This window comes from Schistocerca serialis, chromosome 3 (genome assembly GCF_023864345.2).
Source record: "Schistocerca serialis cubense isolate TAMUIC-IGC-003099 chromosome 3, iqSchSeri2.2, whole genome shotgun sequence".
In the NCBI taxonomy this organism is placed as follows: domain Eukaryota; kingdom Metazoa; phylum Arthropoda; class Insecta; order Orthoptera; family Acrididae; genus Schistocerca; species Schistocerca serialis.
In genome coordinates, this window is record NC_064640.1 from 615,447,000 (window position 1) to 615,469,446 (window position 22,447).

The following is a 22,447-nucleotide window of genomic DNA, read 5'->3' on the forward strand; positions in this document are numbered from 1 at the left end:
GCACAGAAATCCAAGAGTTGTTTCCCATTCCTGTTGGCCTCCATATCCTCTCCAAATTTACCCATAGCCTTTTCATACCCTTCTGTTCGATTTCCAATCCTGGCATTAAAATCACCCATGAGCAGAACACTGTCCTTGCCCTTTACTCTAACAATTACGTCACTGAGTGCGTCATAAAAACTATCCATCTATCTTAGCTTGATCTGCCCGTTCACAATGCGAATATACTGACACAATCCTAATTTTCTTGCTAGACACTGTCAAATCTATCCACATCAGTCGTTCGTTCACATACCTTATTGTAACTACCCTGGGTTCCATTTCTTTCCTGATGTAAAGCCCTACACCCCATTGTGCTATTCCTGCTTTGACTCCTGACAGGTAGACCTTGTATTCTCCCACTTCCTCTTCTTTCTCACCCCTTACCCAAATGTCACTAACAGCTAAAACGTCCAACCCCATCTTACTTGCAGCCTCTGCCAGCTCTACCTTCTTCCCAGAGTAGCCCCCATTGATATTAATAGCTCCTCATCTCGTTACCATTCGTTTGCCAATTCGTATCTTAGGAGTCCCTGGTTTGTCAATTAGAGGTGGGACTCTGTCACCTCCAAAGGTCCAAGGCATTTTGCTCTGACTGTTGCCAGCATCATATTTAAAGTAACAGGGAAGCAGGTTGCTAGCCTTACTTGCCCCAGGTCCCATTAAGTTTTACCCCAAACAGTTGAGGGACTAACTGGTGGATTTGGTAGTCTTTGCGGTCTGAGCACAAAGGTGACCACGACTCAGAATATGTCCGAGATGTCCAGCCTTATTCCAAAGTAACTGGTATCCCGACTGTCAGGACCACTTACTTGGCCACTCATACATTGTCCATGGTTCATGAACTAGGACATGACAACAGGAACCCACACCATGAACCACATTTACATCAATGAAGACCAAAAAATGTCAGCCATGGGAAAAAAATTTGTGAAGTCGCAAATTTTTGTACAGCAGTGGGGGGGCAGTATCATGAACAACATACTAAAAATCCTGACCAGTAGGGTGAGTGTGTGGGTGTGGGTGGAGGTGTGGGTGGTGGTTTGGGTGTGGGCGTGGGTGTTGGTGTTGGTGTTGGTTTGGGTTTGGGTGTGGGAGGGCATTTAAATGTCACTTTTTTATGTTTTTTCTTGAATATCTCAAAAACTGCTGAATCTAGTAAAAATTTTCCCTGTACAAAAATTCCTACAAAAAGCATCCTATTCATTTTTTCTCTAGGACTAATAGTTTCTGCAATGCAGGGAATGGAAATACTGCATAGTATTAAAAATAGTGTTTTGTAAATATGAAACTGATGTTTTGGTTAAATGCAGTGCGTTAAGAACAAATATTAAATTCGCTTACCACATCTAAGTGCAGTAGAGCCATATTAAGGGATAAATTGTATTCTGAGGGTATAACTGGGTTGAAAGCCAGGTAGAGGTCAGAAGCATGAGAGAAGGTAGGCCATTGATTTTTGTGGTGCATTTCCCTCCTTCGTAGGTCTGCAATATGAAGAGCGAGCAGGTAATTCCCCATTCTCTCTACCACACTATTTCACAAAAAACAACCACAGTGTATGAGGTGTGACAATAAAGTAATGAGACTGGTTTTCTTTGCAAGATGTGGCAACCCTGCAGGCTTGCATAGGCACAATATCCTTGACCTTGGCCTATAAGCTGCTTCTAGTCCAAGTGGCACATCGATGCAACTGCTCAGTCGTGAGTTGTGCTGTAATAAGTTAACACGTGTTTGTTTCTCTCGTCATGGAAATGGAACTGCACAATATTGCGCAATGGTATGCCATTTCTTTTTGCGTTAAATTAGATGAAAATGCTACAGCAAGTTACGGTACGCTTCAGAAGGCTTTTGGAGAGGAGGTTATGTCAAGAGCTCATGTTTTTCGTTGGCATGAAATGTTTAGTGAAGGCAGAACGAATATTGAAGATGAAGGCCGCAGTGGATGACCATCAACCTCACGGGCAGATGTCAACTTGGCCAGGATGCCTGAACTCGTACAATCTGATCCAAGATTATCCATGAAAATGATTGCAGAAGAACTGAACATCAATCAAGAAATGGTTCGTCTAATAATAACTGAAGATCTTGGTATGAGAAAGACTTGTGGAAAAATGGTCCCCAAAAATCTCACACCAGAACAGCAAGAAACACAGAAATATGTGGCAGCCGATCTGTTACAGCAAACAGAATTCAATCCAGGATTGTTCAGGATTGTTGAGCCGTATTATCACTGGTGATGAAAGTTGGTTTTTTCAGTAAGATCCAGAGACAAAATGCCAAAGGTTGCAATGGTGCTCAAAGGGATCACCCAGACCAAAAAAAGCTCGCATGTCAAAGTCAGAAGTGAAATGCATGCTTGTGTGCTTCTTTGATTCCAAAGGAATTGTTCATAAAGAGTGGGTGTCTCCTGGACAAACAGTTAACCAATATTACTACAAAGAAATTTTAGAAAGACTTTGTAAAAGAGTTCTTCGTGTCCATGCCAACATTGCTGATAATTGGATTCTGCATCACGATAATGTGCCATCCCATATTGCTCTGTCACTACAGCAATTTTTAACCTCAAAACAAATTTCAGTACTACCACAGCCACCTTATTCACCAGATATCACTCTGTGTGACTTTTTTCTATTTCCAAGAATCAAAACGGCAGTCAAGGGACACCATTTTCAAACAACACAAGATGACCAAAAAGCTGCAACAAGGGTCTTGGAGGATATTACAGAAGATGAGTTCCAAAAATGATACCATCAATTGCAGAAGTGCTGGAAAAAGGGTGTACCATCAGAAGGGAACAACTTTGAAGGAGACAACACTAAACTGGACTAAAAGAGTAAGCAACTTTTTTTTTTTTTTTTCACATCAGTCTCATTACTTTATTGCCGCACCTCGTATTTCACAAAGTTATACCAACCTTTCCACAGCACACCCTATGAATTATTGGTGATATAATGAGGAGACACTCCTGATGGTGGTATTTATTTTTTCGAAGTGTGTTAACAATACATGGAATGCAAATATGTGTTGCTAATAACACAAACACAAGAAAAGCATCTCTACAGGCCGTTCTGCACTGTTACATCCTGCAGTGTTCTTCTGGAAAAGCAGACTTCCTCCACCACAAGCACTGCTCACTTTTCAGGCAGACTATACCTCCCCTAAATTTCCAGTCCAGTTCCCTAATGTAAGTAGACAAATAACTTACTGAGCCCATGTTTATATAGTAGAGTTATTTTCAGTTTATGAAGTGAGTACTTACTTGCAGCTGTTAAGTGAGCTTTTAAGTCAAACTTGCTCCTATAAACAATGGCTGAGAAGTGCTTAATTTGCAAGTATGATGTTGTCAGTGACCTATGTAGTGTTGGCGGGAAAGGGATTGGATTGGTAAATGTAGCATCTTGATACTGTCTGTCATCCAAAACATTTTGCAGAGCTGTGTAACTATGTTGTAGTCACTTGGTGGTGACTTAATGAATGACCAGAAAGTTACTGCACTTCTCACACCATTAACTGTATTACTGGTAGACTACATAAACTCTTCCACTCTCGAATTTCTGACACCTTTATACTGGGTTGTGCTGAATGGAGCCGCTTACCACACATTCACAGTATATGCTGAATGATGAGTATTGATATTTCTGATGAAACAGGCCTCATCATATTCAAGTGTAGAACAGTAATCTGCTGTAATGTAAGACTTGATTTGTGTTGAAATGTCTTAGTTCCATAGCACCTAGGTGACCTACTTCTGTCACAGTGGGAGTCAATTCAAGCCTCTGGGCCTCTTCAGATGTTAGATGAGTTGGGGCTGGGGTGATACATTTTGTACTATCAACCAGAGAAAAATATTCCAGCCATTGATAAATGAGACAATGAAATCAACACTGTCAAATAGATACTGACAGCATGTTACACTTGGGGCACGCTCTTCAGTGTGGTAGACAAATGAATTTTTCTTTACATAACAGCTCATTTATAAGCTGCAAAATAAATACTCATTTAATAACCTGAATATAACACCACTATATAAACACTTGTTCACAAAAAAATAAAAATGAAAAAAGAACAAGCACTGCCCAAACAGGCTTTGAAGGCTCAACAGTACCGACCAGCTCCCATGTCATCCAAGCCCTTAGGCATCACCAGATGCATATACGGAGGGACATGTGGTTAATAGCACACCACTCTCCCAGTCATTGTCACTTTTCATGACCGGTGTCACTACTTCTCAATCAGGTAGCTCCTTAATTGACCTCACAAGGGTTGAATGCATCCCATTTGCTAACAGCACTCGGCATACTCAGATGGTTACCCATCAAAGTCAAGCCCGACAGTACTTAACCTCAGTGATCTGAAAACACTAGCTCATTGTAGTTATCTTGTCTACTTGCATGAGAGATCTGGACAAGAAATGCTTGGGAAGTCTGTCTGTAAACAGAAAAGCAAGCAGCACTCATGGTGAGGGAAGTTGCCTTTCCTGGAATAATACTACAGCTACGGTAGAGGGTGACTAAGAATCGATTTCCCATGTAGTGCTGTATAACAGTGCACAGAGATTTACATTGGGTCTGTCCATATCCATTTCTTACATTGGGATTATTAGTAATTCATATCTGTATTCCATGTAGTGGTAACACACTTTGTGGAAAATAAACACCCCGAGTCATGCCAGCACCCCACACAACCAGTGATTCATAAAGCAAGCTGTGGAAGTGTTGATATAACTTTGTGAAACACCCCGTAGTTGCTTTTTGTGATGAAGTGTGGTACAATGGGGAATTGCCTGTTTGTTCTTCATTTTTCAGATGATGACGGTGGTGGTGGTGATAATTTGGGGGTGAGGTCGCTAAACAGCAACATCATCAGTGCACTTGCATGAATGATATACAGATGAGCATAGCAAAAATCTGTTAAAAACTAACAATAAATCAGAAAACCAAGTTGCCATCTCAAACAAGAATTGAGAGGAAATCCTGATAAAGTAAGCATCAGAAAAGTCCTCAATAAAATTCTGACAAAACACAGCAAAATAACTAGATAAAATCATGGATAAAATATCAGAACAAATGTGGTTAAAAAGGAGACAGATGACTGGCTGGACAAATGTTTCGAAATAATGAGTGATCAAGTCACTCTGTGACATTAAAATCCCACACCCAACATTTTTGGAAGAATTCCTGACATCACACAAAACCTTCAAATGTGAACCACACTAGTCTCATTATCAGTTAAAATAGGGGGCATGTTCTGTGGGAGACCCAGATCTGCCCTTGGGCCATTTTACGAGCTGTGATTGGAAAGTTTCAAGAATGGATCCGCTACAGCTTACTAGTTTGGCTGGTGGGTACACGAGGGTGGGTGGGGAGTGAGACATTGCCTTGTCCTTGAACGTCCTATGACAGGAAACTGTGTTTCCTTTATTCAGTTCGTTGTGGCAGCTGGTTGAGTGCAGGTCTGTTAGGGCTTGTTGCCAGATTCTGTCAGCATGAATATGGATGTAAAAACGGAGCAACGAGATCGTGTGAAATTTTGTTTTAAAACTGGGAAATAAGCTTCTGAGACTTACAAACTATTACAAACAGCTTTTGGAGATAATTGTATGAACCAGTCAAATGTTTTTGTCTGGTTCAACAGATTTAAAAATGGCCACAAATCATTAGAAGATGAACCATGGTCCGACTGTCCTTCTACCTCAAAAACGAATGAAAATATTGTGAAAATTCACGACTTAGTGTGCTCTGATTGTAGACTTACAATTAGGGAGATGGCTGATGAATTTAATTTCAGTTTCTATGCAGTTCAGCCAATTTTAACTGAAGATCTGAATATGCATCGTGTGTCCGCAAAATTCATTCCAAGTATTGTCAAGTGACCAGAGACAATACCGACTTGAAGTGTGCCAAGAACTGAGTAATTGGACTAAAAATGACCCACATTTGTTAAATAGGGTAATTACAGGTGACAAATCATGGGTATATGGATATGATCCTGAAACCAAAGTGCAGTCTTTGCAGTGGAAGACTCCAGGTTCACCACAACCAAATAAAGCACTACAAAGTTGGTTGAAGGTGAAGACAATGTTGGTGATTTTTTTCGATTCTACCAGTATTGTGCATCATGAATTTAGCCTTGGCGGACAGACAATTAACCAGGAATACTACAAATGTGTCCTTGAGAAGTTGCGTGAAAAGGTGCGGAAGAAAAGGCCTGGATTGTGGAAAGACAGGAGTTGGGTGCTACACCATGACAATGCTCTGAATCATCGTGCCTTCTCCATCATTGAATTTTTGATCAAATTCAACATTCCTGTGCTTCCACAACCACCATATTCCCCTGATTTGGCCCTGTGGATTTCTACCTGTTTCCAAAACTGAAGTTTTCACTGAAAGGGAAGCAGTTTTGACTCGATTGAAGATATCCGGGCAAATGCAGAGAACGTCCTTAATGCACTTCAGGAAAAAAAATTCCAGGAATGTTTCCAAAAGTGGAATCACCATTGGAGTTGGTATGTTCAGTCACAAGGGGACTATTTTGAAGGAGATGCACCACAGTAGCATGTAAGCACCACCACTGTACAATTACAAGCCCATTCTTAAAACTTTCAAATCACGCCTCATATAAAACACATACAATTAAAATATGTTTTACTGACAGCTACATCTCACATCTGTGAACAATGGGGGCTCCTCATGATGTAAGAGAAAGCCATGTGTCAATGGGCCATGTTCCACTCACAGCCAAATAAAGACTACTTCTTCAGCTTGTCATGGTTGGAAGGAGGTAAGCCATAGCCATTCTGAAGATTTTATAAAATGTAGTTTATTATTCCTCACTTCCAGCCAATGAGCCTCTCATCAACACATGGTATTCTTGGTCACAATTGATGTGACAGCCTGCAGGGGGACTGAGCAGTGAGCTGGAAACAGAAGGGAGCAAACCTTCTGGGCAGCCACATCAGTGAGATTGTTTCCCCAAATCCCTATGTGCCCTGGAACCCGAGAGAAAATTATTTCCTTTTCCTGCCTTTGCAAAACAAGGAGAGCATCCTGCACTTCTTGCACCATCCAATCTGCTGCATACATCTGATCAATAGTGAGAAGCTGCTTTGATAATTTGAGCAGATGAGGAATTTCCTGCCGTAACATTTTGTCATCTGCTCCACTGTCCTCAGGATAGCAAACAATTCAACGTAATAAATTGAAAATAGCTCCTGGAGCACTATTCTGAGGACAATGTTGCAGAACATGAGAGAGAAGCCGATAAACTCTCCCTGCTTAAACCTGTCCATGTAAGAAGTGATAAAATCTGGTTAGCTACGTAAAATCTCATTAAATTTAATTTCAAAAACGTAATCTGGGGTACAACTCTCCCTGTAAATAGTCAATCAGAAAAGTAATCTAGGTGTCTTTAGTAGCCAAGGGAATGCCCTACTCCAGCCCTAGTTTTGGGCCTTAATGCCCACGACCTGTAATAACTCAAGGCTCTCCCTCAAATGGTCACAAATGGCCTCAATGCCCATGGAAGGTGGCTGAACAGCGAGTCATTCTAGGGGCAGTTGCACAACATAGCTGAATGCTAGTGATTTAGGAATGGACAAAGTATCATTGGTGTATCATGAGGAGTCATTCTAGGGGCAGTTGCACAACATAGCTGAATGCTAGTGATTTAGGAATGGACAAAGCCATATATATCCTTGGTGTATCATGAGGAGAAGATGTCAAATAGATAGTGGACACTCACCAGCCTCTGCACACAGGCTAGCAACTGAACCCATACAATAAGCCACTGTTGACAGCCTAATACCCATGCGGTGAACCACATAAATCATTTTGAGGTTCAAAGGCACCAAACCGCACAATAACCCTGGGTTGCTTGGTGTGTGGCTGTGGTGGGGTTAGTGGACTGCTGTAGCCTGTTGTGGGGTTGTGTACCACTCAGGGCTACAGGGGGGGACAAAGCCTCTCCATCGCTTCTAGTTTCCCAGTTCAGTATAATACAATACCATACAATACTCAAAATCTAATAAGTTACAGGTTCTAAGAAATACCATTGATCTGAAATGAGAAATATTCTATGTGAAATGTTTAAGAATGGACAGGTACGAGAGCAATAAAAAGAAATCTAGTTCAGTGATTGGAAAAAATTTCACTTGCAAGCAGAGTGGAGACATTACTGAGTTACAATAATAATAATATTAACTGTTTTTCAGTGAATACATTATATGACGAATATTACTTTTCCAGCTGGGAGAACATATTCTTAATTTCTTGGGTTGCAGTCCATTTTCCACACTCCAGTCTGTAAATGTAAGGGAAACTAATTTTCTTCTACTATCCTGAATCAATTATCAGTGTCAGCATTTAAGATGTAATTGAATTTCGGACTTTGCAAATATGAAATTCAAAATATGGAAGCTATTGGAATTTCAATCAAGTTACTTTGGATTAACTGGGAAAACGTTACACACACACACACACACACACACACGCACACACATGAAAAAAGGAAAAATGCTGTGACATGAACTTCATTGCAGTGCTTTATGTCCTCTCAGATAACTGTTTGTGTCTCAAGGCCAGAACTGTGCTACAGTGGTTCCAGAAGCAAGAGAGTGAATTAATTGATGTCTCTGTTACCAAATTTGCCTGATCTGAATCCAGTGGAATACAAACGGGATGCAACTAAGCACCAGCTCCATGCCAGAAATTACTGGCCCATTATTTAAGGAGAATTGCATGACCTAGCAGATTTCAAATACTGAGTTCTGAGCAAGTTGTGCAAGTGTTCTGGGAATGTTTTTAAAGATTTTTGCTTATATTACAACGGGCATTCAATAAATAATACAGAACTTTTTTTTCTGACATCAGGTTCATTTTATTCAAGATTCCATTACACCATATTATTCCCCACTCTTTTGACAACAAAACCCTGTTTTTCAATGTAATTTACATTCAAGCAACAACCTTATGCCACCTTACCTGGTACCACTCTACTGGCTGAAATCAGAGCCAATGTCTTGTTGAATCAATAAACCCCCATTACCAACATACTGCTTCCCATGGAGTGCATCCTTCATTGGGCCAAACAGATGGACATCGAAAGGTGTAAGATCTGGGCTACAGTGTAGATGAGGAAGAACAGTCCAATAAAGTTTTGTGAGCTCCTGTCAGGTACACACAGTTGTGTCTGAGGCTTTGTGTTGTCGTGGAGAAGGAAAAGTTTGTTTGCATTACTGTGACGACGAACATGGTGAAGTTGTTTCTTCAATTTCCTGAGAGTGGGCAGCTGACCAGCATGCAGGAGATTGGACAGGTTTGCACAACCTTGTTGTGATGACAATTGACACCTTGCCCAACAACTCACTGTGCTTTTGTTCAGTGCCAGGTCTTCATAGACATTCTGCAAGTATCCATGAATATCTGCAATGTTCTGGTTTTCTGCCAAAAGAAACTCAAGGATACCTATCTGCTTGGAACATGCCTCCATTATAGAAGCCATTTTGAAGTCTATGTATAGTGTCACCACCTACTGGAACTTCTTGAGCTATAGGGGCTGAAGCAGGAATAGTCCACAATGGCCCACAACAAATTCCACATTTTTTTCAATCAGAATTGATTGAGAAAAAAAATGTGTTACATTATTCGAAAGAGTAATATTATGATTAATTTTATATTGTCTATTATGCAAAGTAGATTAATGATTGTCAGGCTCAATTAATAATATTTGTAACTGTGAAGTTTTATTCTTTAAGATAAGTTTTGTTAATAAGGGCAAAGCAGGTAATATTATGTTTAATAATGTAAGACTGAAGTAATGAAAGAGCATTTACTGGAAAAATGGTGAGATTTAAGAAATAATTATAATGTGGTAATGATGAGTTTTATGAGGTAATGATGAAATGAGTAGTAAAGAATATTGGGTACTAAGTGGTGTGGAGATTTTATTTATTTATTTATTTAACCTGATCTTTATTTAACCTCTCTTACTTCGGACCATGGTTTCACACATACAGCAACTTTTTAACACCATAGTTTCCTAGGAAATAACAATTTTAATATGACAAATAGCACTGAAATGATTAGAATGTCTAAAATGACAATGTGAGTAAATAATACTGACTATGAATTAATAAAGTTAATACTGGCTGCTACTGTAGCTGCTACCAATAATAGTGATAATAGTGGTTGTAATAATACTAATACTAAAACTACTACTACTACTAATAATAATAATAATAATAATAATAATGAGAGTGGCAGATATAAAAAGCAATTTTAGGTGTACAAAATAGATGTTTTCTGATATAATGAGTTCTGGGGAAAGGAAATTTAAGGAGACTGCACCAGCTAATAATACTGGGAAATGAGGAAGATATGGTTGGAAAGCAGGATGAACAAGGGTAATGAGAGCGTATAGGGCAATGTTAATCATTACTGTTGCTCTAGTAGATGTCGTTAACTATCTTTTGAAGCTGGAGATGTTTTCAGTTCTCTAATATAATGTGGGAGTTTATTCCAGAGCTGCGTTCCTGCTACTGAGAAGGACTTCGAGGCTGTGGCTGAATGATGGAGTGGGCAGAAAGGACTTTGCTCTGGTGGGAACAGCTGTTTCTACCATGTTGTTCAGACAAGATTTTTATGGTCAAGGACGGATATAAGGGAGAGACTACATTGACAAGACAATAGAGAAGACAGAAGGTATGGAAATCTCTGCACTTGTCTGCACATAGCAAGAATAGCTGTGTATATGATTGTGGAAAATGATCAAAGAGTCAAACATCACAGATATTATGAACACAGGCATTCACAACCAGTTCCAAGCACCATGAGCTTTCCTGAGAAAAGCTTTACAGAATAACATTGCTGTAATCAATAATTGGAACTATAAGTGTTTGTACAAGTTTCTTTTGCAGGTCAAGACAGAAGAGCTTTTCATATTTTTGTAGAGCACGGAGAGATGCTGATGCCTTCTTACATTTTGCAGTTATGTGCTCAGTACAATTTTGATTTTCATCTATTAGTACTCCTAGATTCTTTGCAGAAGGAAAGAAGTTTATATTTGTCCCATTTAAGGTTAAAGATGATAGGGATTCCCAGGATTTCATAACAATAAGCCTAGAATGACCAACCAGTACTGCTTGGGTTTTGGATGGGTTGAGCTTTAATCCTATATCCTGCATCCATTTTGATAGTGCACACAGCTCAGTACTGAGATTCTCGATAGCTGTCTTCAGGTTCATTGGTTTTGCACTATACAACTGCAGATCATGTGGTATTTGCAGTAGGATAAAACTGATAACACATCACCTACATGCAATGAAAAGAGTATATGAACTAATACCAAACTCTGGGGGGGGGGGGGGGGGGGGCACCTGATGCTACCTGCCTCCACTGTCATGAACATGGCGCTCTGTCAGGTGTGAGAGAGACCACTACATTGCACTTGGCAAGAAATTTAGGCTGGTAAGTTTGGCAAGTAAAAATGTCAAAGTTGAAAGTGTCAAAGGCTTTGCTGAAGTTGAAGAAAAACATGAGATTTCAGGTCATCTGTAACCTTTATTAAGCCAGATGTTGTGCTGTAATGGTTACAGAAACCTGATTGGTATCTGTCTACTAAGTTGTTTGTAGTCTGGTAGTTTGTTAGCTGGTTGTGGACTACATATTCTAAGGCCATGGACAGTGCACCAAAAACTGCAAATAAATTAGTAATCAGAGGGTGCTGTTACAAAGTCATTTATGGTAGAGGCTTAACTACTCCATTTCCAGGCCACAGAGAATGCACTATACAGTGAAAGAGTGGTTGAAGATATCTGTTATAGTGGGCAGTAGTGGGTCAATAGCAAGTTTCGTCATTTGGACTGCGATGCCATCGTGCCCAGTAGATGCTGATCTGATATGCGTGATAACTTTTCTTAAGGAACATGCTTTAGATGTTTCATAGCTACATTTGTTTATGCCTATGAAGTATTCAATGAGTCTGTTTCATTTGTAGTTCAGCTGTGGTTGTAGGTAATGTGAAGCATTGGTTTAGTTCTTCAGCTGGGACAATGGGATCTGCCGCAGCTTTTACTTTGCCTGTACCAAGAACAAGCAGGTTTTCCCATAGGACAGCTGATCTAGTTCTATTGTCGGTTAATGTATGGGCATACCTGATTTTTGCATTTCTCACAGTTTGACTGACTCTGTTCCTCTTCTGGTTGTACACAATATGATTTTCAAGAGTGGGGCACAGTTTGTATGCCCGATGTGGAGCACTGCTGGAATTCATGAGCTGTTTTAGTTCTTCAGTTATCGAAAAGACAGGTTTCCTTCTTACTTTTACAGTCTTTAGGGGAGCATATTTGTCATGCAGCTGAGTACATTTTTTTAATAAATCCATGTAGCTTTTTGTTGATGTCCATGAAGGGAATAGAAGACATTCCCCAAATATTGCTTGTGTTTCAGTTGCAAGTTCAGATAAATTAATGCATTTGAAGTCTTGTTATGCAGTCAGTTGTGGTTTCTTTCTGGAACATTCTAGTGAATATGTCATGAAAATTATGTCATAGGGAAACATGCCAGATGCAGCTTTTTGAGATATACACATTATTCTGTTTGAGGATTTCATTGCAAATATATCTATGAGAGGATGACAACTGTTTGTATGAGGAGCAGGATCCAGCTAAAATACTGACACATTTGAAGAAGAAAGCATCTGTTTAAATTTCACACTGGAAGAACTAGTACACGGAAAATTTATGTTAGTGTCACCAGTTATAATTATATGCTTGTATATGAAAGAGGTGGTTATGACATAATGTTTATTGATTCTGCCATCACTTCTTTGTAGAACAAAATAATAATAAATGAAAATCACAATATTGTGTATGTACTACAGGCTTAATCCACTTAGTTAACGGGTTTTCAGCTTACACAACCATCATTAGATTTTAACTGATTATTACCATAAAAGATGTTGCAATATTTGTAAATATCTTGGAAAGATGTTACTCATCTAGACCAAGACACAAACATATAGTAAAAGTCATCTTCGATAGTGCAGTGGTAATGCAATTAAAAAGTTAAAAGTTGAACAATAAATAAAACATAAAGGGAGCAAACAGGGAAAACATAAACACTAAACCCAAAAAATAGTTCATATATAACAATTTACTTTAAATTACCAGTTCTAATAAAATAAAATTTAGTACTTGACAAGACTACTAAAGAATAGCTTGAAGAAGCATTACATATAGGAACTGATAAAGAAACAGAGTAAAAGATAGAACCAACAACTGTAACAATGAATAAATGGAGTACATAGGCAATCACAATAAAATAAAAATGAAATACAAATTACTTGTCCTGATCATGATAAGTTTTATACTGGTAAAACAAAAGCACAGAAATTAGGATGGATGAAGATGAACACAACTGCAGATTGCAGAATTATGACTCCACATTTGCTGAGCATGTAATGAGTGAGAGCAGCTGCTACCAGCCACAGTCCCATGTCCTTCACTTAGCAAACAAAGGTCAAAAACTCAACCTGTTGGAAGCCCTGAAATGAACAAATATCTAGCACAAAGTCCTGGTTTAATATTATGAGGGTGTGCTGAAAAGTAATGCATCCGAATTTTTTACTCTGTTCTCAATATTGGTTAAGGTATTACATGTCATGCAAATTACTCAGTCAGTTTTCCTGCTTTGCTGACACAAGTTGCAATCCTCTGCTGCTAGAGGGCTCTGAACTGTAGCATGTAACATGGCAGTGTGCATCATAAGTATGTCGATGCTTCAGAAACAACATGCTGTAATCAAATTTCAAACTGCAGAGATTGGACATTTGTCAACAATTTATTTTGTGTTTTGAGCACAAGAGTTATGGGTTTCTGAACACAACTGTGACAGGTGATAAAAGCCGGGTTCACTATTTTGACCCTGAAAACAAAAGAGCATTAATGGAGTTCCGTAACAAGGGATCACTGAGGGCAAAAAAATTCAAGATCATGCCATCAGTAGGCAAAGTCACACTCACATTGTTCTTGGATGTTCAAGGTGTAGAGCATCTGGAATTAATGCCTAAGGGCACCATCACAAACTCTGCAAGGTATGGTAAGACCCTCATAAATCTGAAAGCATGAATTCAAAGAGTTTGTCCACATATGAAGCACCCTCTCCTTCAGTATGACAATGCCAGACCACAAACGAGCACTGTGACATCTGCTGCAATCCAACACCTCGAGTTCACTGTACCTGATCATCCTCCACACAGTTCTGATTTGGCTGCATCGGATTTTCATCTGTTTCCTAAACTTAAAGAGTGCAAGCAGAGGTGAAGTTGTGCCTCCATCAACAAAGCCAAAAGTTATGGCACTCAAGTGCATCAACAAACTGGTCTCTTGTTGGGAGAAATGTGTTTGTTGCCAGAGTGACTATGCTGAGAAATAAATATGTAGGCATGATGAATAAAGATGTAGAATACGGTTTGTTTTATTCAAAAAACTTTAAGAATTTTCATATAAAAAAATCATAGGAATTACCTTTCGGCATGCCCTCATGCTCAGTATTTCCCCTCTTCTAAACTTCACTTAGTCTTTTTTTTTTTTCCTTTACTTCCCACATCATTTGTTCCATGCTATTCCTTTCTTTTCCTATATTTACTTATTTTAATTTTACTGTGATTGCCTATGTATTCCACATATTCTGGTGTTTTAATTAATAAAGTAAACAGCCAAACAGTTGCCAGAAGTTTATTTATTTAAACTTGAGCCACGTTTTGATACTATTATGAGTATCTTCTTCATAAGTACATGGTGTTACCTAAAAAAATTATGACAAGACAAACAATAATTTCTACCTGCCAATTACGCGGTAAAATAATTAAAATTCAAAATGGAATGTGAAACCATTACTTACTTGGTTACATTAATTAAAACATGTTACATGAATTATGAGCTAACCAGCTGAAGCCACATCCAGTAATTACAACTAATGTCCATTCAAAGTGTAAGAGTGAGACATGCATGGCTGTTGAACAAAGGCATACAAGAAACTAAACGCGTAGCATCTGGCAATAGTGTTTATGTAAACCACCATTGAGCAGGCCACACGTTGCAAACTGATCAATAAATCAATCAATCTCTTTATTCATCCGTCAACAATATACGTTGTATGGATGTAGTCAATTACAATATAGTTTCTTATCTTTAATTTGTTTCAAAAACTTGGATAATAAATACAAATATTTTATATCAGTATATATAAATAATATTACTTTTCCATATTCAGATATTCTTCAATGCTATAAAAACTATGTGTAAGTAAAATTGTTTAAGATCTACCTTGAATTTATGAAATTCTTTAATTTTCTTTATTGTAGAAGGCAATGCACTAAAAGGTATTTTGGGCTGGTAGTTTACACATTTTTGGTAGAGTGCTTTGTGGGTGTCTCTGTGAAAATCATCCCTGTTTCTTGTTTCATGGTTATGAACCTGATTATTTAATGTTGAAAATTCCTGGTGAGTTTTCAGAAAGCATACACATTCATAGATGTATAAGCTAGGAAGAGTCGTTATTTTAAATTCTTTAAATATTTCCCTGCATGACACTCTGCAGGGAACCCCTTTCATTATTCTAATAGCCTTTTTTTGAAGTTTGAAAGCTCGTTTTGCCGTACCTGTATTTCACCAGAAGATCACACCATATCTAAGCAAACTGTTCATGTAAGCATAATAGGCACACAGCAATGATTCAGTGTTGCAGCATTCCCGAAGCATTCTTAGCACATAGCAGCATTTACTTAATTTTTTACTCAAAACTTCTAGATGCTTTTCCCATCTCAAGTGCTCATCCACCCATATACCAAGGAATTTTGTGTATGGAGCTTGTGCAATACCACAGTTCCCTAACCCAGCTTTTACTCTCCTTCTAGCTTTACTTTTAATATTACTGAAATTCATAAATACCATTTTATCCTTATTTATGATCAAAGCATTATCACTAAATCATTTTCCTGTCTCATTTATTGTCCTAGAGACACTCTGCTTGCCTTCATGACATATTTGTACTTTCTGTTGTCTATCAGAGAGATAAGACGTGAACCATTTAAAGGAAAGTCCACAAACCCCATAACATTCTAGTTTCATAGGCAATAAGTCATGGCTGGTTAAATCAAATGCTTTAGATAAATCTAAGAATATTCCATAGCTTAATTCATTCTTGTCCAAGGCATTTACAACCATTTTCATGAACTGGAAGACTGCCGTCTCTGTGGATCTGTTCTTTCTAAACCTATTTTGAGCATTTGTCAGTATTTTATTTTTATTCAGGAAGTCAGCTAGCCTTTCATACATTACTCTTTCAATTACTTTAGAGAAGCCTGACAATAATGACACTGGCCTATAATTATTTATGTCAGCTGTACTATCCTTTTTGTGAAGTGGCTTTATTATGGAGAGTTTTAGTTTTGCTGGGAACTCCCCTGTCCTGAAAGAAGTATTAATAATGTCAGTTAGATGAGTATCTATACTGGTGAGTATCTATTCTGCCATAATACAAGCTCAATTATTTTATATATATGTTTTTCTGTTGTTATAATTGTCAATTCTATCTTTTATACTGTCTCTGTGTCACTTTACATATGTAATACCTGTTTCCAAGCTATTCATTAGTATTCTTGTAAAGCACCAATTTTACTTCCTTAGGACTGTTAATTTAATGTAAATTGTGGCATAGGTGCTGTTTCTTGAGTTTAGTGTTAATGATTTCAGTGGTTCATTCTCTTTATATTTTATTTATTGTTCAATTTTCACCTTTTTAATTGTATTACCACTGCCCTGTCAAAGATTACATTTACTATGCATTTGTGCCTCGGTCTAGATGAGTAACATGTTTTCCAACATTGTTTACAAATTTTGGAAGTTTTTTGATGACAATAATCAGTTAACGTGTGATGATGGCCTAGTAGACAAAAAACTGGTTAACTACATAAACTAATCCTGTAGAATATACACAATACTCTGCTTCTATTTTATTTTGTAAGGCACAAATGGAACACACTTCATAGGCCATGACTGCAGTACAGAAACTTTTATTTTTTGATGATGACCAGTCTCAACACTGTCATCATCTGACCTAAGAGGAGAACATGAAGATAAAGAGTGGGGGGGGGGGGGGGGGGGGGAGATTACAATTAATTTCACCTATTATATAAAATATAAAATCTTACATACCTTATGCAACTTGTAAAAAGTGCCACATTACATTACATTAAGTCAAAGCACAAAAAGATACTCAACACATATACATATCTTGAAGAAACACACAGTTGATAAACACATAAAGTTAATCACATTCTCATATCATTAATGAAGATCAGCATTGGAGATGACTCTCCCAAGCTTGCCACACAGTACTGAGCTACGGGCAGTGTGTTAACATAGAGGCAGCATATCCACTACAAAGTTATCTATCTCACTGTGGGATGGCCACAGCATGTGATCATTTAATGTGTATTACTCACGGCATCCAACAATGAGGTAGGTAACTTTGTAGCTGACCTGCTGGCTGTATGTTAACACTTCACCTGCAGCACAGTGCAGTAAGCCTGAGAGAGTCATGTCCAACGCTGATGTGCATGGATGGTACAAGGATGTTATCAACTGTATGCATTTTATTAACTATGTGTTTTTATCAAGATGTGTGTGTGTGTGTGTGTGTGTGTGTGTGTGTGTGTGTGTGAAGTGTCTTTTGTGCTGTGAATTAATGTAATGTAACATGGCACTTTTATAACAAGATCCATAAGGTAAGTGAAATTTTGTATTTCATATAATATATGAAATTTCCCACTAACATTATGTTCTCCCCTTAGGTTGGATGAGGGCAGCATAAGAATGTTGAAACCAGTCATCCTGGAACAATAGAAGTTTCTATACTGCAATCATGGCATACGAAGTGTGTTGTTAATTTCCTTTTCATTTATTGTTAGGACTTAAGTTTGAGTCACTGTCTTTGTAACAGGTAATTTGCGTGAATGTGCTTAACAACTGGTAAGCAAAGATATGAAGAAAACAGTAAAGGTATAAATGGCATAACAGTAATTTGAAAATGTGATAAATATTTCTGTAAACACATAGTTTTTTGGTAGTAAATGAACAGTGATGATGGTAACACGTTCCTTTAAAAGTTATCTCAGGTGTAAATACTCTCATATGTTTAGGAATGTAGTGAAAAGGTGAATGATTAAATAAAATTGTTAAAAATGCAAATTAAATGAAATGCTAAGTTCTAACAATACACAGTTAATAATATTTACAATGTTGTCAGTGCTCTATCAAAATAATATTGTGCTCACCTCCTTTTTAATGTCATTACATATTTCCACCGAAGTGCCAAAGAAACTGGTATAGGCATGCATATTCAAATACAGAGATATGTAAACATGCAGAATATGGTGCTGTGTTTGTCAATGGATATATAAGACAATAAGTGACTTGCACAGCTGTTAGATAGGTTACTGCTTCGACAATGGCAGGTTATCAACATTTAAGTGAGTTTGAACATGGTGTTATAGTCAGCTCACGAGTGATGGGACACAGCAACTTTGAGGTAGCGATGCAGTGGGGATTTTCCCATATGATCATTTCATGAGTGTACTGTGAGTATCAGGAATCTGGTAAAACATCAAAATCTCCTACATCACTGTGACCAGAAAAAGATTCTGCAAGCTCATGGACCAATGAAAACTGAAGAGAATTGTTCAATGTGACAGAATTGCAACCCTTCCACAAATTGCTGAAACTTTCAATGCTGGGCCATCAGCAAGTGCCAACATGCAAACCATTCAATGAAACATCATCGATATGGATTTTCGGAGCCAAAGGCCCATTCGTATAACCTTGATGACTACACAACACAAAGCTTTATGCCTCACATGGGCCCATCAACACTGACACTGGCGTGTTGATGACTGGAAACATGTTGCCTGGCCGGACAAGTCTCATTTCAAATTGTATCAAGCGGATGTATGTGTATGGATATGGAGACAACCTCATGATCCATGGACCCTGCATGTTAGCAGGGGACTGTACAAGCTGTCTGACCACCTGCATCCATTCATGTCCATTGTGCATTCCAATGGAATTGGGCAATTCCAGTAGGACAATGTGACACCCTACACATCCAGAATTGCTCTGGGATCCCTTGCAATGTGCTGTTCAGAAGAGATCTCCACCCACTCGTACTCTTACAGATTTATGGAGAGCCCTGTAGGATTCATGATATCAGTTCCCTCCAGCACTACTTCAGACATTAGTCGAGTCCGTGCCATGTCATGTTGGGGCACTTCTGCATGCTCGTGGGGGCCCTACACAATGTTGGGCGGGTGTAACAGTTTCTTTGGCTCTTCAGTGTATGTTGCTGTATTAATGGCTTCAGGTGACAATTTACTTCGGAAAATTTGTGTGGGTATATTCAAACAGACTGAATGGAAAAATGAAAAGGAACCTGACAAATCAACAACAGATTACAATGATATTCTAAAACATACAAAATTTTGAAAATTAATGACTTGCTTTGCTCGTGAGACTAATGGTACCTTACAGTAAAGCTCACATCCAGTTCATCAGATTTTCATTCTGATGAACTGTATAATACTGGGTAGCAAACAGAGACTTGTAATATAGAATTTGAGCAGTTCAGCCAAAGTTCTTACTTCACACAGCACACAATGCAGACTTACAGTGTTTCCCATCAACCAAATTTGAAATCACAGATTCCCCAAATCTGCAATCAATTTTGACATGTGACCAATTTTTAGCACTCCCAAGAAGTTCCAGTAGCCTAAAAATGATATTCATTACCCCACACCCACTAACTTTATCAATTTGAGTGAGCTTTGGCCTCGTGGGCTGTGCTTGACTTTTCAGCTCAAGTGCAGAAGATGGGCCAATGACAGACACCTTTTGATCAAAAATGCTTACTGGCATTCAACTTATGGTCTACGAGACAAATGGTTGGTATTGACTGTTCATGGGGCTAGGTGGCAATGTTGCTCAATTAGGCATACTGTGCCCCAGTTGCTGTGCCTCACATACTCTAGTGGCAAAAATAAAAATTGCAACATTATGAAGTTTCTGACAGTACGCATAAATTTATTTTCAGTAACTGCTTTAACACACAAACTTGAAAAACTGAGAAAAGCTATTACATATATAATATGCTGACATATCCTAGTCATTTGATATACTTGACATCAGAAATACAAATTATGTTTTTCAATATTGTCAAGCATTCATTGTTTTCCTTTTTGTTGTTACATATTTCCATTCTTAACTTCTTCTACAATGGGCAACAGAGTAATTAATCAGTATATTAATAATTATAATCTGAAAAAAGTATACACAATGTGATAATCAGTCAACAGCAAGCTCTCATCTTAAATTACAGAGAGTGCTGCACGTACAGCAATGGAAAACCTCAATTCACATTGCCATCATAATCTGATTTTAAAAGTTTTTTCTGTACTGTTTGAGCTTTGCTAGCATTGACCTAGGTTTCATCTAGCCACAGAAAACTTTTGAATATCATACCATGATCCTCCACAGCAACCTACAATCACCATGCAACAACATATGTCCTTGGAATTAATATTTTATGTCCATTAATAAGTGAATAGCTGCAGGCCATATCTTTGATCACTGTATACAATGGAAATGTGCTGATTTTAAAAGCTTTCAAAAGCTACACAAAGAACAGGATTTTCCCAAAAGTGTGCTTCTTCCTTAGCAGATTTTTTTCTGGTGTCTGCAGCCTTGTGTCACTCTGATCACAATCTATATTGTAGAGTTCTTTCCCTATCATTATGACCATGTTTTTGTTTATTTTCAAAGCTCTGTGGTCCTCTTTACAACCTGAGCAACAGGAAATGCGGTTCCATCTTCTTTGCCTCAAATTACTCCCTCACAATGAGAACACAAAATTGTGGGTTTGGTTGAACAGTACACTTTTTTCCCTCTCTTTCTTTTTAGGCATTGGGCTTGCACCATACTGGACATGGTCCAAACACATATGCATGTTTGTTTTGCAGCTTGGCTCTTGTTACCCGCTCAAATGCTGTGCATCACTGGCCAGCTTCCTGTGGTCGCTAAGCAATGAAACAGCACTACTGAGCTGACAGTAAAAAAGAATCATCTCCTACAGTATACAGAATAGTTGATCAGAGATGGGTCACTTTTGTGTGAGCCACCTCCCTAACAGCATTTCCCTAACAGCACATAAAATGTTATGATCTTGATATATGCAGAAGTACTAAATTCAGTTGTTACAACTGAAGTGCACTCTTTAATATCAAAGTTTTAGTGCCTAGTCATGTTAACGCATTATAATTTTTTTTTTCTTTTGACTTTCTCTTATAACCCTGGCATGGCTTATACTAACTTGAACAGAATTCAACACATTTTTCACAGCTATTGGCTTGCTATCAACTTTTTTAGTACTAAAATACAAATGTACAAGTCACATTTAAACTAGTTGTCATTGCTGCAGAGGCCCACTTTATGACTTACAAAGCCAAGTAATAAATCTATGCTATTTTTCTTCTTTATACAGTATAACTCGAAATACCACCAATGTAAACTTTCTTTTTTACTGCATGATTATTTATTATTTGATTTATAATCATCTCCTAAAATAATACTTAGAAATCTCTCATTAGTACAAAAATCCTCAAGGAATTCCTCCTTCAAATTCCATGTCTTACCAATGTCTCTACTCTCTAAACAATCAAAATCTAATAAAATTAAAACTATGGAGCATGTACAATTTAACTGATTGCATATGAGTACTTGCTTAAGTTAAAACAAGAATTATTACCATATAACAGTATGAGCATACTGCGAGGAACTGGAAGTGCATCTTGATTTATAAGTTTCTCTGCTATCAAAGTTGCACAGGATGCAACAGATTCAACTGTTTTCGAAGTATTCTTCCAATCCCAGTCTGGGTCTAAAGGTCTATGGTCAATAACTTCTGACACATGTGACTTCAGCCATAGATCCCTCTCTGATAAAGTATGCTGGTCAACTAATATGACTTCCAAATGTGTAGATGACCTGATATGTTTGAGGTCTATTGTATCCCTGCAATGAAACGAAAATGTCACTCACAGAAGAACAAAGGCACTAGTAACTTTCAATCCACAAGATACAAAAGTAGACAGACATTCAAGTTAATTAAGAATGTTTTTTTAACAGGTAATCAAAATCATGACATGGTGAACAGAATGTTTGTTTATACTCAAAATAATTTTGGTAGATAGATACATGAAATACCTATGATGCTCCTAATGCGATTAATGATTGAAGTAAGCCTTCCAAAAATGCACTGCTTGTGTCAGTTAAATGGTAAATTAAGAAATATATATTAACTGG

At 38.0% G+C, this 22,447-nt stretch overlaps 1 protein-coding gene across 7 annotated transcripts in view; it reads right to left on the reverse strand.

The window, feature by feature from the left end:
• Nucleotides 1-22,447, reverse strand: part of LOC126470497 (exopolyphosphatase PRUNE1-like) — a 1,085,806-nt gene that overhangs the window by 1,000,600 nt on the left and 62,759 nt on the right. For all 7 annotated transcript variants that reach the window (XM_050098372.1, XM_050098370.1, XM_050098376.1 and 4 more), the window contains exon 3: nt 21,891-22,156. In XM_050098372.1, the coding sequence (XP_049954329.1) occupies nt 21,891-22,156 (266 nt within the window). The remainder of the gene's footprint in view (nt 1-21,890; nt 22,157-22,447) is intronic.